This window comes from Alosa alosa, chromosome 15 (genome assembly GCF_017589495.1).
Source record: "Alosa alosa isolate M-15738 ecotype Scorff River chromosome 15, AALO_Geno_1.1, whole genome shotgun sequence".
NCBI classification, from domain to species: domain Eukaryota; kingdom Metazoa; phylum Chordata; class Actinopteri; order Clupeiformes; family Clupeidae; genus Alosa; species Alosa alosa.
This window is the reverse complement of record NC_063203.1, coordinates 22,010,141-22,021,734: the sequence shown is the minus strand read 5'-3', so window position 1 is coordinate 22,021,734 and position 11,594 is coordinate 22,010,141. Positions and strand designations below refer to the sequence as shown.

At 41.7% G+C, this 11,594-nt stretch overlaps 2 protein-coding genes across 2 annotated transcripts; both read right to left on the bottom strand.

Moving 5' to 3' along the window:
• Positions 1–255: 255 nt before the first annotated feature.
• Positions 256–4,579, bottom strand: LOC125308426 (NACHT, LRR and PYD domains-containing protein 1 homolog). Its single transcript, XM_048264939.1, has 6 exons — positions 4,544–4,579; positions 3,165–3,344; positions 2,808–2,951; positions 1,151–2,052; positions 802–885; positions 256–605 (listed from the first exon to the last, which is right to left on the bottom strand). Exons 2-6 carry the CDS (start codon positions 3,254–3,256, stop codon positions 337–339), a joined length of 1,491 nt encoding a protein of 496 aa, XP_048120896.1. The 5' UTR covers positions 3,257–3,344; positions 4,544–4,579; the 3' UTR covers positions 256–336.
• Positions 4,580–4,912: 333 nt separating this feature from the next.
• Positions 4,913–10,574, bottom strand: LOC125307897 (ribonuclease inhibitor-like). Its single transcript, XM_048264027.1, has 7 exons — positions 10,399–10,574; positions 10,227–10,308; positions 9,207–9,380; positions 8,803–8,976; positions 7,941–8,114; positions 6,392–6,565; positions 4,913–5,090 (listed from the first exon to the last, which is right to left on the bottom strand). The coding sequence occupies exons 2-7, from the start codon at positions 10,301–10,303 to the stop codon at positions 4,913–4,915; spliced, it is 951 nt and encodes a 316-aa protein (XP_048119984.1). The 5' UTR covers positions 10,304–10,308; positions 10,399–10,574.
• Positions 10,575–11,594: the final 1,020 nt, after the last annotated feature.

The window sequence follows — 11,594 nt, the reverse complement described above, 5'->3', positions numbered from 1 at the left end:
AATAATGGAGATTCAAAATAAATTCTCATGTGAAAATACTGTATACAGTAGGCTATATTCCTAAGTATTGCAGATTGGCAATGGCAAAAATATTGCAAAGAAGACATTGTGAGTGGGTCAATAAACAGAAAGAAGGCTAAAAGAAGCTATTACTTGAAACAAATACAAAGGCAAAGTTCATTTGAAATTCGCAATCATTCATTGACTCATTTTTTATGTCCATTGATGTTCTCACAGTAAATACTATATGAGTTGTGATGTTCCCCTCTGTCCTCAATGACTTTATTCAGTTTTTACAGCAGATGTGGTCAGGTTAACATGCAGGTTTAATCTAATCTACAATGCAGGTGTACTCAGGTCTTGGAGCAGGTGCGGCTCCTCCTGCAGTAGAACTCCATAGAACGCTGCTTTCGCCCCAGCTCCAGCTGAGCGCAGACACTCATAGATCTCTCGCATCTTTGTCTCACTGGTGGCAGCTGCTCTGATCTCTGAATACTTCTCAGGGTGGACCAGTCCCTTGGAGAGCAGCGCATCTGCAATGGGCATCACGTTATACACCCTGCCAATAAGCTCAGCTCTGTGCCTGTCCACAAACACTGCTGCCTCTGAAATGAAAAAATAAGAGAAGAAACACAAAGGAAATATCTAACTGTGAATTTTAATTTGTCCAACTTTTGAATTCATGACCTATGCTATATGAGTATGGATAGAGAGTTCTGTAGAAGTTACTTGAATAAATGTCTGAATATTCTACAATCATTCATTCACTTGCTTATACCTTTTTGTGTTCACTGGACTCACCTTGAGTATTTGTTGCAATGTTCATGTCTCTCTGGACTTGGTTAAGATATACTGAAGACGCCACATTCTGACTCCTCCTCAGACCTGGAGGATTACAGTCACAATCACAGTTACCGGTTTATTACGGATATCTAAAAGACTATCACCAGACTATAACAGTCTTAATCACACTCCACACACACACACACACACACTCGTCCAGCTATTTCATCACTTTTCATACACACACATGTACCTGTCCAACCACACACACACACACACACACACACACCTGATCGACCATTTCATCACAGACCTTACACACACACAGACACAATTAGCTTGTTTTAAAATAGAAAAACTGCCTAACCTGTGTGTGCGTCAGAAGGCTCTGTCAGGTCTGCGTGGTTTCGAGTTTGGAGGTAGTCAGCTCCCTGCCACATGACAGCTGTCCAAACAGACTGCTTCCCCTCAGTGGGTCTAAGCTCCATGTTGAAGTTCTTTGGTGGGTTCTCCAGGCACACCTCGAAGAAGGTTGGGGAGGTGTTGTAGCTGAGGGTCATCGCCGAGGGAGTGATCACCGAGGAGCAGGAGGTCCAGAGCTGGAATCTGGAACTGACCCAAAGGGAGTCATCGGGGGATGGCTTGCAGATGCTGAGGGCACCCCGGCTCTTCCACCTCTCCTCCACCACCTGCCTGGCTGTGGAGGGCACGGGCACCAGGAAGGCGTTGAGGATCAGTGGCTGGGGGGAGGACTGGTAAATCAGGACCTCGCAGTGGGTTTTTACTGGGATGCCCAGATTTACCACCAGCTGCCAGAGAGAGAACCGCCTCCCCAGGAGCTTGCCGTGGAAACGACTCAGCTCACACGTCTCCAGGGAAACGCCACTGTCACTGTCATCACTGTGCAGGGACCTGACTGCACCTCCCAGCACAGACGGGTCAGAACCACCCAGGCAGAGGGAGTGGGGCAGATGTACCTCTTCCAGTTCGCCTGACAGAAGCTTGATGTCCATCAGAGGACCGGCAGGTTGGTACCCTAACATCTGCAGCTGGGCCCAGAACAGCTCGTCCTTGCTGAAGTGGTACTGGAGGGCAACTGGACCAGCACACGCCCAGCGCAGACCAGACTCTGAGCACTCATGGCTCCCTGCAGGGGAGTTTATGTTGTACACACACAAACCGTTCTCCATGGAGATGGAAGGGGTCACCAGAGTCCAGTGTGCAGGGTCTGTGATGTGGGCACAGGAATGGCAGCTCCATCTCTGCCTGCTCAAGAACACAAACATGCATGCAGACACACACACAAATGCAAGAGCACACACACACACACAATATCACACATACACATGCACATACTGTACACACACTCCACTAAAGCAGTGGTTCTTAACTGGTCTGGCTTTGGTTGCATCCCATATTTTTGCACTGAAGTCAACTGATACACTGAGGTATGTGGTAAGATGCGCAGAGCGCCTGCTAAAATAAATGATGTCTAACATGACCTGTCACATAAACATTGTCTATGTCCCTGGCAATGACTGACATACAAATAAAGTTTATCAAAATCAAGGTCCAATATTAGATCTGATATAGTAGCATTTTAAAGGGCCGATTTTTTTTTTTTTTTTTTTTTTTTTTTTTTTTAAACACAAGCTTGGTGACCCATCCAGAACCGTTCTGTGACGCACTTTTGGGTCCTGACCCACCAGTTAAGAACACTGCACTAAAAGGATATCTGTCACATGAACTGCTGACTTATTCCAGTGATTAGATTATATAAGATTACAGTAGATTCAACTTCATTGGCATTGTGCAGAGTACAAAGTACAGAAACAACGATAAGTACAATGTAATGGGTACAATGTGATAGGTACACATTTACAAATGTTGGTTAATAGTAATGGAAATGGAACTATGTGTGAGATGACTGGAACTGCAAACATGCTCCAGTATCATTATACAGTGTGTGTGTGTGTGTGTGTGTGTGTGAGTGTGCGGTGTGTGCAGTTGTTCACCAGACTCACTTTGGAGTGTCCACAGAGAGCAGCTCCACTCCTGGATCCTGCTGGGTTTTGTCTCTGAGGTGCAGATCTGCAGCATCTGAGGACTGTGAGCAGCTAGTGGAAGCTGGTGCTGGAGTCTCCTTTATAAAGATACGAACATCCACTCTAGAAGACAAAAAATATTATATTAGTGTGTTACTGCTCATATTAGTTTCTCCAGCTTGTGAAAAATATGTGAGGTACCTGAACTCTCTCTCTCTCTCTCTCTCTCTCTCTCTCTCTCTCTCTCTCTCTCTCTCTCTCTGTGTGTGTGTGTGTGTGTGTGTGTGTATATACACTTCACAGGGTGCCCAAGGACTGTTGTGTGTTAACACTAACAATAGTTTCTTCAGGCTGCATTTGGGATTAGTGAGGAGCTGAACTCCTGCATCATGAAGCTTGTTGTCACTGTTCATGTCATCACTGCACATGTTCAACTCCTTCAAACTGGAGAAGGCTGGACTGACACCTAATGCTAAAGTAGCACAACTCTTCACTGTGAGGGAACACCACCTCGACCTGTGAGAAAAACATCATGGTCATTACACTCATATATCTCCACCAAAAAGTACTTCACCAGGGGCGTGCAGAGACCTTTGAAGGGGCAGGGGCTCAAATTTTTTTAAAAAAAGGGCACATGGAACAAAATTTTCAGAAAACGTGTTAACTTTATTTAAAACTTGTCTTTAGTGGGCATCTTTGCACTGCAGAATATAATATCATGTTTTATAGAACATAATGCATACGAAAGCTAGAAAAGATATACACAATTTGAATGGTGTAAACTGGAACTTAAGTTTTACATTCCCTAGCCTATAAAGCTTTAATCATCTGAACCTGAGCTGGACATTTTTATTTATTTTTTTGCATTTAAATTCTAGCATTATGCTATTTCAATGATGATGGTGGGACAGGCTATTATATGGTTTAGCAATTTGCAAAGTAGTCTAATGTACTGATAAACATTTGATACATTTTCATATTATTCATTATGTATCAAGAAGAATGGGTGTAAATAGCAGACAGAGCTGTAACACATTTTTCTCATTTCTCTTGGTTCTGAAAATTCAATAGGAGTGCATGTACTGTAGGCCTACTGTAGCCAGGGCACAGACGGATAGGTATTTTCAGTTTTCATTAGGCTATTGTCTACACAGAGATCATAGGCTATAAGGCTACATCTTATTGATTAAATTCAAAGCTAATTTGAATAGCCTAGATATCTAGACGCACCCTAGCGACAGCAAATATGTTATTGCCTAGTCTGGCTTGTCAGGCTATAATTTTAATCACAGTGAACTACCACCATTAGCAAGCTGGTGTCTTGCAGATTCACGTGCTGTGCGTGTGGCCACTAAGTGAAATGACGCGTAATGTAGACTACTGTAAACAGAGAACGACGTGTGGAGTTGGGTTAGTTAAACAACAGTAGCCTATGTCGTCGGCTTATGACGATTTAGAAAAGGTTTGCCTACTCTGTTTTATGAACTAGGTCTAACCTAAGCTATAACATAGTAACCTAAACAGAATATGTTATGAACGTTCAGCCTTAGATTTTCGAAGGTGCCTGGTTATTGAAATGGATGGACCATGACATGGTTAGAACGGGTTTGATAGCCTACTTCATTAAACATGAAACAACTTAAAACATTTTATTCTCTAACTCTAAGCTGAATACTATTGCATGTTCAGATAGGCTAACTGCCAAGTGACCTTACCGTGCTCCCAAACGTCTCCTGCAGCACTGTGCCTGCGTGCCCCTTCTGAGAGTTCACTGAATGTATGACGTCACGGATTGGTGGCCGCAAGGCATTTCAATTAACACAGAAAATTGTTATTTTTGTAAATTTCTAATTTCACAAACTATTTATGAGACATTTTAGCGAATATTCACGTTGGAACTAGCGGAAGTATTACAAATTTTAAAAAGTAAAAAACGGGTCTTGTCAAAACGGCACTTAACGTCAAAGGGGCAAAAGGGCAGGTGCTAGAGCCCCTGTAGCCCCCCTTCTCTGCACGTGCCTGTACTTCACCCATGATTATACATACCCCCACCCCCCCACCACATACACACACAGTATTGTCACTCACTCTAGTTTCTCCAGTTTGAAGTGTGGATTCCCAAGGAGGTCTGAGAGATTCTGAACTCCTGCATCAAGAATATCATTCTTACCCAGCATCAGTTTCTTTAAACTACATGAGGTTGAGTTGGCAGCTGATGCTACAGCAAGACAGCTCTTATCTGTAAGGGAACAAGCCCCAAGTCTAGAAGGAACACAATAACATGTATGGTTATTTACTTACACTAAAAAAGGGTTCTCCAATGTTTTCTTAGTTAGCTTTTTAAAATGATATCAGATAAGTTACTGTAACAGAATGTGCCTTTAGAACATTAGATGAATGGTTGCTGGTAATGGGCAATGTAGATATTGCATTAAAGATCAGCCATTTCTTTCTACATCAGTCAAGAACCTTTTTGCAATTATGTAAGCACATAATGTAATCTGAAAACTGCTGTCCTGATTAAAAAAAAAACAATGCAACTGATCTCAGCTGGTATTCTGTCTATAATGGAGTGGAATGAAAATTTCTAAGTGACCCCAAACTTTTCACCGGTAGTGTACAAATCTACACTTTCAGTTCAAAAGAATAGTAACTTAGAAATCCAAAGGCAAATATTCGAAAGAAAAGTAAATGGAGAAATATTTTGCCATAGCAAAGTTTGAAAAGCAACACTATTAAGATAATATAAGAAATACTTTATTCATCCCAAAGGAATTTGACTGTCACAACAGCACCGTCCTGTCCATCACTGCAGCAAAGAGGGGAAGAGTTGTATAGTTTTATGGCCATTAGTAGAAATGACATTCTGTGTATCTCAGAGGAACATTCGATGGAGATTAGCCTGCCAGGCTGCCACTGAAAGTACTCTTCAGCAGCAAGTCTATCATTTTAGGGGATGAGAGGTGTTGTTCAGGATTCTCATCAGCTTGTCAAGCATCCTCCTCTCTGCCACCACCTCCAATATTATGTCCAACTGAATATCACCCCGACAGTGCTGACTTTCCTAACAAGCCTGTTCAGTCTGTTAGCATCCCAAACTTTCATGCCACACCACTGCACAACAAATGGTTGCCATATCTTGGCATGGTTGGCTTTTATGTTTGAATCAGTGTATACACACACAAGCTATAATCTATAAATACCCCCATACTTAGGTTGTGTGTCACTTGGTTTCATCTCATACTGGTGCCTAAGTGATACTGGTACTGGTACCTTTGTCTAAATGGTGCCTGGATTGTTGTTGTTTTGTCAATATCTGAAATAGCATTCCACTAGTCATTATTTGAATTCTAGATCATCAAAATTGCATTCTTACAAGTCTCAATATATTTTGCATAGCATTTGGATTGAACATAGGGTATGCAATCAGTAATATAGGATATAGCTACAGCTATCGGATTTTGGTGGCCGTCATGGTTGGTAAATCATTTTGTATCCCTTATACACCCCATATTTCACTCATCAAATGGTGCCCCCTAGAGGTTTGCTGTGTGTTCACTCACACTAGTTTCTCCAGCTTGCAGTGGAGACTACTGAGAAGGTCTGAGAGATGCTGAACTCCAGCATCATGGCGATCTTTGTCACTCAGATTCAACTTTTTCAGACTGCAGGAGACTGAGGTGGCAGCTGATGCAAAACCAGCACAGCTCTTCTCTGTGAGGGAAAAACCACTCAGCCTGAGGGAAATATAATACCATCTGATTACTGTACATACTTCAACCTATAACGCAGGCAACACGCAAATAATCAATCTCACACACATAATACTTGTCCTGCATGTATCTATGTTGCATTTCTTATGCTGTTTGCTTTTCAAGCAAATCCTTGAGGCCAATTTTTGACCAATTTCTCAAGAAAGTAGACTGGATGCCAGCCGAACTTAGGCCCGCCCACAACATTTGAGGTCGGAAAGTTTTGTCTGGACTTGTTCCGTTGTGGAGCATTTATGCCCGAATCAAATAGGGCTTTGTATGATGATGGACGGATAAGCAACAGTGTCTCAAGTCGTCTATCATGTCATCTGAGCACGCTTAGGTTGATTTTGTTTGCAACAAAAACGCTGTGGCTAGAAGCTAGACAGATTCTTGTGCTTCTAAGACAGTGGTTCTCAAAGTGGGGTCTGGGGACCCCTTGTGGTCCGCGACCCATAGCCAAGGGGTCCGCAAAATAATTTGCTTGAAATTATACAGTTGAGTTTTATCATTTTAAAAATTAATATCTACAGATGATGCCCCTTTTCAATTGTGTCTATTTGCTCCTATCCACATTTAACTTCACTTAGGTCATGAAGAACCATTCCTACTACTGCTTAGCTTGGCTTCTTTTTTAGCTAGCTAGCTGATGAATGTGTAGACATGTTTGAGTCAGTCCATGTTGTCAAGTGATACAAAATCCAAAACTGACAAAAGACAAAGTTACACATCTGCCAAAAAAAACATGGGATAGTGGACCTGTCCACAACTTCAGAGAATACAAATGACATGCTTAATTGTTACGGTTATGAGGGGGTCTTCGGAATATTTTCTCCTCCAAAAGGGGTCCTTGGAACCAAAAACATAAGTTTTAGCATAGGTATGAATAGATTTATTAAAAAAAAAAAAAAAAAACACTGTATCGGTTGAAACACGCCCCATAATCACCTCCTAATGAAGCAGTATCAGACTCATATTCTGACTAGAATTTGAGTATGACAACATCAGGCTATATCAAGAAAGCACTTAGAGTAAAAATATTAACTACTTGTTTTTGGGTTTGTGTTCAACAATGCCACACAAACATCTGCACACACGCAAAGTGTCTCAAATTCATCCACATTAATATGACAAATTTAAACAATAACCCCTGATGCTATAGTAATTTTAGGGCAACTAGCATCTCAGGGTTTATGAATACAAAACAGTTACTACACATAAACATTACACACACATGCTCATACATGAAACATGTTTCAAATACACACCCATAAATTGAATGAGCCAAATGTGGTCTAGGGGTTACCTTAAACACAAAATTTACACAGACTCAAACACCTACACACACAAGCACACTCACACTAGCTTTTCCAATTTACAGTGGGGATTCCTGAGGAGGTCTGATAGATGCTGAACTCCTGCATCATGAAGCTCATTGCTTCCTAAGTTCAGCTCTTTCAAATTGCAGAAGGTTGAGCTGGCAGCTGATGCTAAATGAGCACAACTCTTCTCTGTTAATGAACAATTCCCCAACCTGGGAAAACATAATGACATATCTCATTATTAGTCATACCTCTGCCAGTGAAACATATGCACATATAAACAAAAGACATCTGTACAACATCAAAGAAAGAAAGAAGGAAAGAAGAAATATATAAAGGAAAGAAATGTAGCTATTTTGAAGTTAGCTGGAATGTATTCTCTGTGGTGTGATGTGTCATGTCAGAGGGACACCAAGAATCTGACAAAGTTATGACTGGGGGAGTCATATATTGGTGTCATATTTTTCACATTAGTAGCATCCTTATTTACAAGGACCCAGAACAACTTGATGTCCGAAGTGGTGGAATGTGAGAATTTAAGCAGGGTTTTCAAGGTCAGTTACTGTAAGTTAGCAAGCCAATGAGCAATGATGGCAGTAAGTCAGCGCCACGTTCATGTGGATAGCAACTGAGTGATCTGATAGCATAGTAATCATTACACACACTTGCTGATAACTGTGAGTATGGGGCACTATGTGTCAAACTACAATGAGTCAGAATAGCAGAAAGGCAAGACCTTGTAGTAGTTCCTGGCGGCCTGCTACCAACTCTGGGTGACCCCATAGAGATAATGACACTGGCAATCGCCTATTATTGTGTAAATTACTATATACGGCATCATAATTCCACAGCTAACCAATTACAGGCGACACTCAGACATTTTTGTGTAATAACACTCACACTAGATTTTCCAGGTTGCAGAGGGGGTTCTTTAGAAGGTCTGAGATATGCGGAATTCCTGCATCATGAAGTTCATTGTGACTCAGGTTCAGTTCCTTCAAACTGCAGGGGGTGGACCTTCCAGCTGATGCTAATGCAGCACAGTTCTTCTCTGTGAGGAAACAACGAAACAGCCTGGGCGAAACATAATGATTCCAATTAGCTTTTGTCCACGTCGGACGGCAAACATGAGATTATTTTTTAACTGAGATGCTTCTATGGAGGTCAGTAGAAAGGGTACCCCCACAGAACACTCACACTAGTTTCTGCAATCACACACACACACACACACACACACACACACACACACACACTTTCTAACACCAAATTATACTATCTAGTTCACCAATCAACATAACACTCACAGTAGTTTCTCCAGTTTGCAGTGGGGATTAATAATGAGGTCTGAGAGATACTGAGCTCCTACATCATGAAGTTGATTGTCACTCAGGAAAAGCTCCTTCAAACTCCAGGAGGTTAAGCTGGCTGCTGATGCTAAAGCAGCACAGATTTTCCCTGTGAGGGAACAACTCATCAGCCTGGGAGAAACAAAATTACATGACTGATTATTTATTATGGTTGTGGCTAAAGCCTGAAAAGAGCCCTCTGAGCTCGTATTATAGTAACAAAAAGAAATACACAACACACTCAGACTCAACACTGACTCCCAACCAAAAATTTCCATTTGTAGTTCCCTGATGGTGGACCAACTTACCAAGTGCTACCAGAACAGGGACATCCCTCTCTACCTTCAAATAGCTCATGAGTATCCAACTCTTCTGAGGATACCTCTTCTCTTAACAATTTCATCAACCCAACACACCTACAGTATCATGCACCTATCATGTCCTTTCCTCCCTCCCTCCACTTACCCTTTACAGTATGTCAATCTCCTTCAACTCCACTTTAACTACTTAAACTTCTGCACTCTCATAGACTTATAGTACTACTCTAGAAATAGTATTTATTGTTGTCATCTAGCTAACTTTTGCTCTAAAATAAGCCATTTGTTCTGGGTTATACTAACATTCGGAAATGCAATGCTGCTATGTTAGCATGCAGCGCAAGCACTGGCAGTCTATTTCTGATGTTTTATTATTTGCACTGTTCTCGCCTTGCAGCACTTCACTTATATGGTATATGAAGTAAGAATAATCAATATGAGGAGGGGTCCACTAGAGGTGTGATAAATGTGGTCCCCGTAAGATAAAAAAATAAATAAGCAGAGACAGGGATATCAGGAACAGAAAGCAGAAATTGTCATAGCAGGTGGCAACACCATGCGGCGGTCATATCATCTACCACTATACGGTACAATTAGGTGTGTCTTTTGTCTTTGGCACATAAGTAATATTATATAATTCCTGCCCTTCATAAAGACTGACCTGTAAGAATCACATGAGGACACAGTCCTTTGGGAGGCTCCGACCGTCTTCTCTTTCTGATCTGGATCAGAGTCCATTATGTCTAAAAAAAACACTATATCACACACACATACACACACACACACACATACACACACACACACACACACACTCATTTTAAAGCTTTACTTACCCTATCATGTGACCTGGTTGGTCCTTGTGTGTGCACTTAAGAAAAAAAAAGTTTGTGCACAAACTCCTGGCACTGAAATGTGAAACAAACACAGTGTAAAGTGCCATCACCACATTGCTCCAGTCAAACAAAAGTGAGAGATGTAATTACAGTTCTCATGTAGTGCTCATTTGGCCAACACATGCAATCACATTAAACGACATGAAGCAGTTGTCTACAATAAACCATTAGGCCTGCACTTTTCCCATTTGCTTTGACACATTTTATGATTCAATTCACCCTTTTCTCAAAACTTCACACACATTTGTACAACCATCAACCACACATGTATTGATTCTACAATTCTAAACGATGACATTTTCTTCTTACCTCAAAAGGTGTCTTCTTCACAGAGTTTATATGGTGATGCTGTTTAATGTGGTATGGGTAATTAATTGCTACTTCCTAGTTTAGCTGATTGCACTTGATTCATTACCCAGACTACACAAATCAAACTTCTTTGCAATGCTTAGGCCTACCTGGTGGGGTTTGCACCTGTGTGCAGATGTCTGTGCCTTACTGCCTAGGGGCCAGACTAGGAGTCTACTTTGCTGATTCTCTCTACTGCTTGTTGAAAGAGCAGAAAGGGGACTGGGTTGCCAGTGCCCACTGTTGCCAAATTGCTCAAAGGGTTGACTGGGAGCTACTTCCTTAAACTAGTAGCCTACATTGGGTTCTTGTGTGGTGTAATTGGGGGAGGTCTTTATTTGGACTGATAGGACATCTATATTGTACATGCCTATTCTCATTTAATAAGAAACTTTACAGGAAAAACAGCTTATTAGTTGTCTCCCTCTAAGTTAGATAAGATGATGCATACCCTTCTCTTCTCTGTGCATGCAATAATAGTCTAACACCCCACACCATTAGCCTAGTTTAGCATAATGAGTCTAACCCACTTCCAGTGAATTGTGCTAAGCTAGGCTAACGTTAGGGGTGTCAGACTGTGTTATTGCACGCACAGAGAAAAAGGTATGTATCCTAGGGTGGCCATACGTCCGGATTTAGGTCGGACAGTCCGGATTTTAAACGCCCTATCCGGCGTCTGTCGCAGCCTAGCTGGACACTAATTTATCCTCCTTTTTGGAGTTGTGCTGGGCTTCTAGAATCTTTGCTCAGACGCAGCATAGCGTGTCTCAAACTATGGACTGCTGGTC

Excerpts from the sequence above, each read along its gene's own strand:
- LOC125307897 (XM_048264027.1), bottom strand. The coding sequence starts at position 10,303 with ATGGACTCTGATCCAGATCAGAAAGAGAAGACGGTCGGAGCCTCCCAA. Across the intron at positions 9,381-10,226 it reads TCCTCATGTGATTCTTACAG|GCTGATGAGTTGTTCCCTCA; the intron begins GTCAGTCTTTAT and ends TGTTTCTCCCAG. Across the intron at positions 5,091-6,391 it reads TGCAAGCTGGAGAAACTAGT|ACTTGGGGCTTGTTCCCTTA; the intron begins GTGAGTGAACAC and ends TGTTCCTTCTAG.
- LOC125308426 (XM_048264939.1), bottom strand. The coding sequence starts at position 3,256 with ATGTGCAGTGATGACATGAACAGTGACAACAAGCTTCATGATGCAGGA. Across the intron at positions 2,053-2,807 it reads CTCTCTGTGGACACTCCAAA|CAGGCAGAGATGGAGCTGCC; the intron begins GTGAGTCTGGTG and ends TGTGTTCTTGAG. Across the intron at positions 886-1,150 it reads GCCTTCTGACGCACACACAG|GTCTGAGGAGGAGTCAGAAT; the intron begins GTTAGGCAGTTT and ends GTAATCCTCCAG.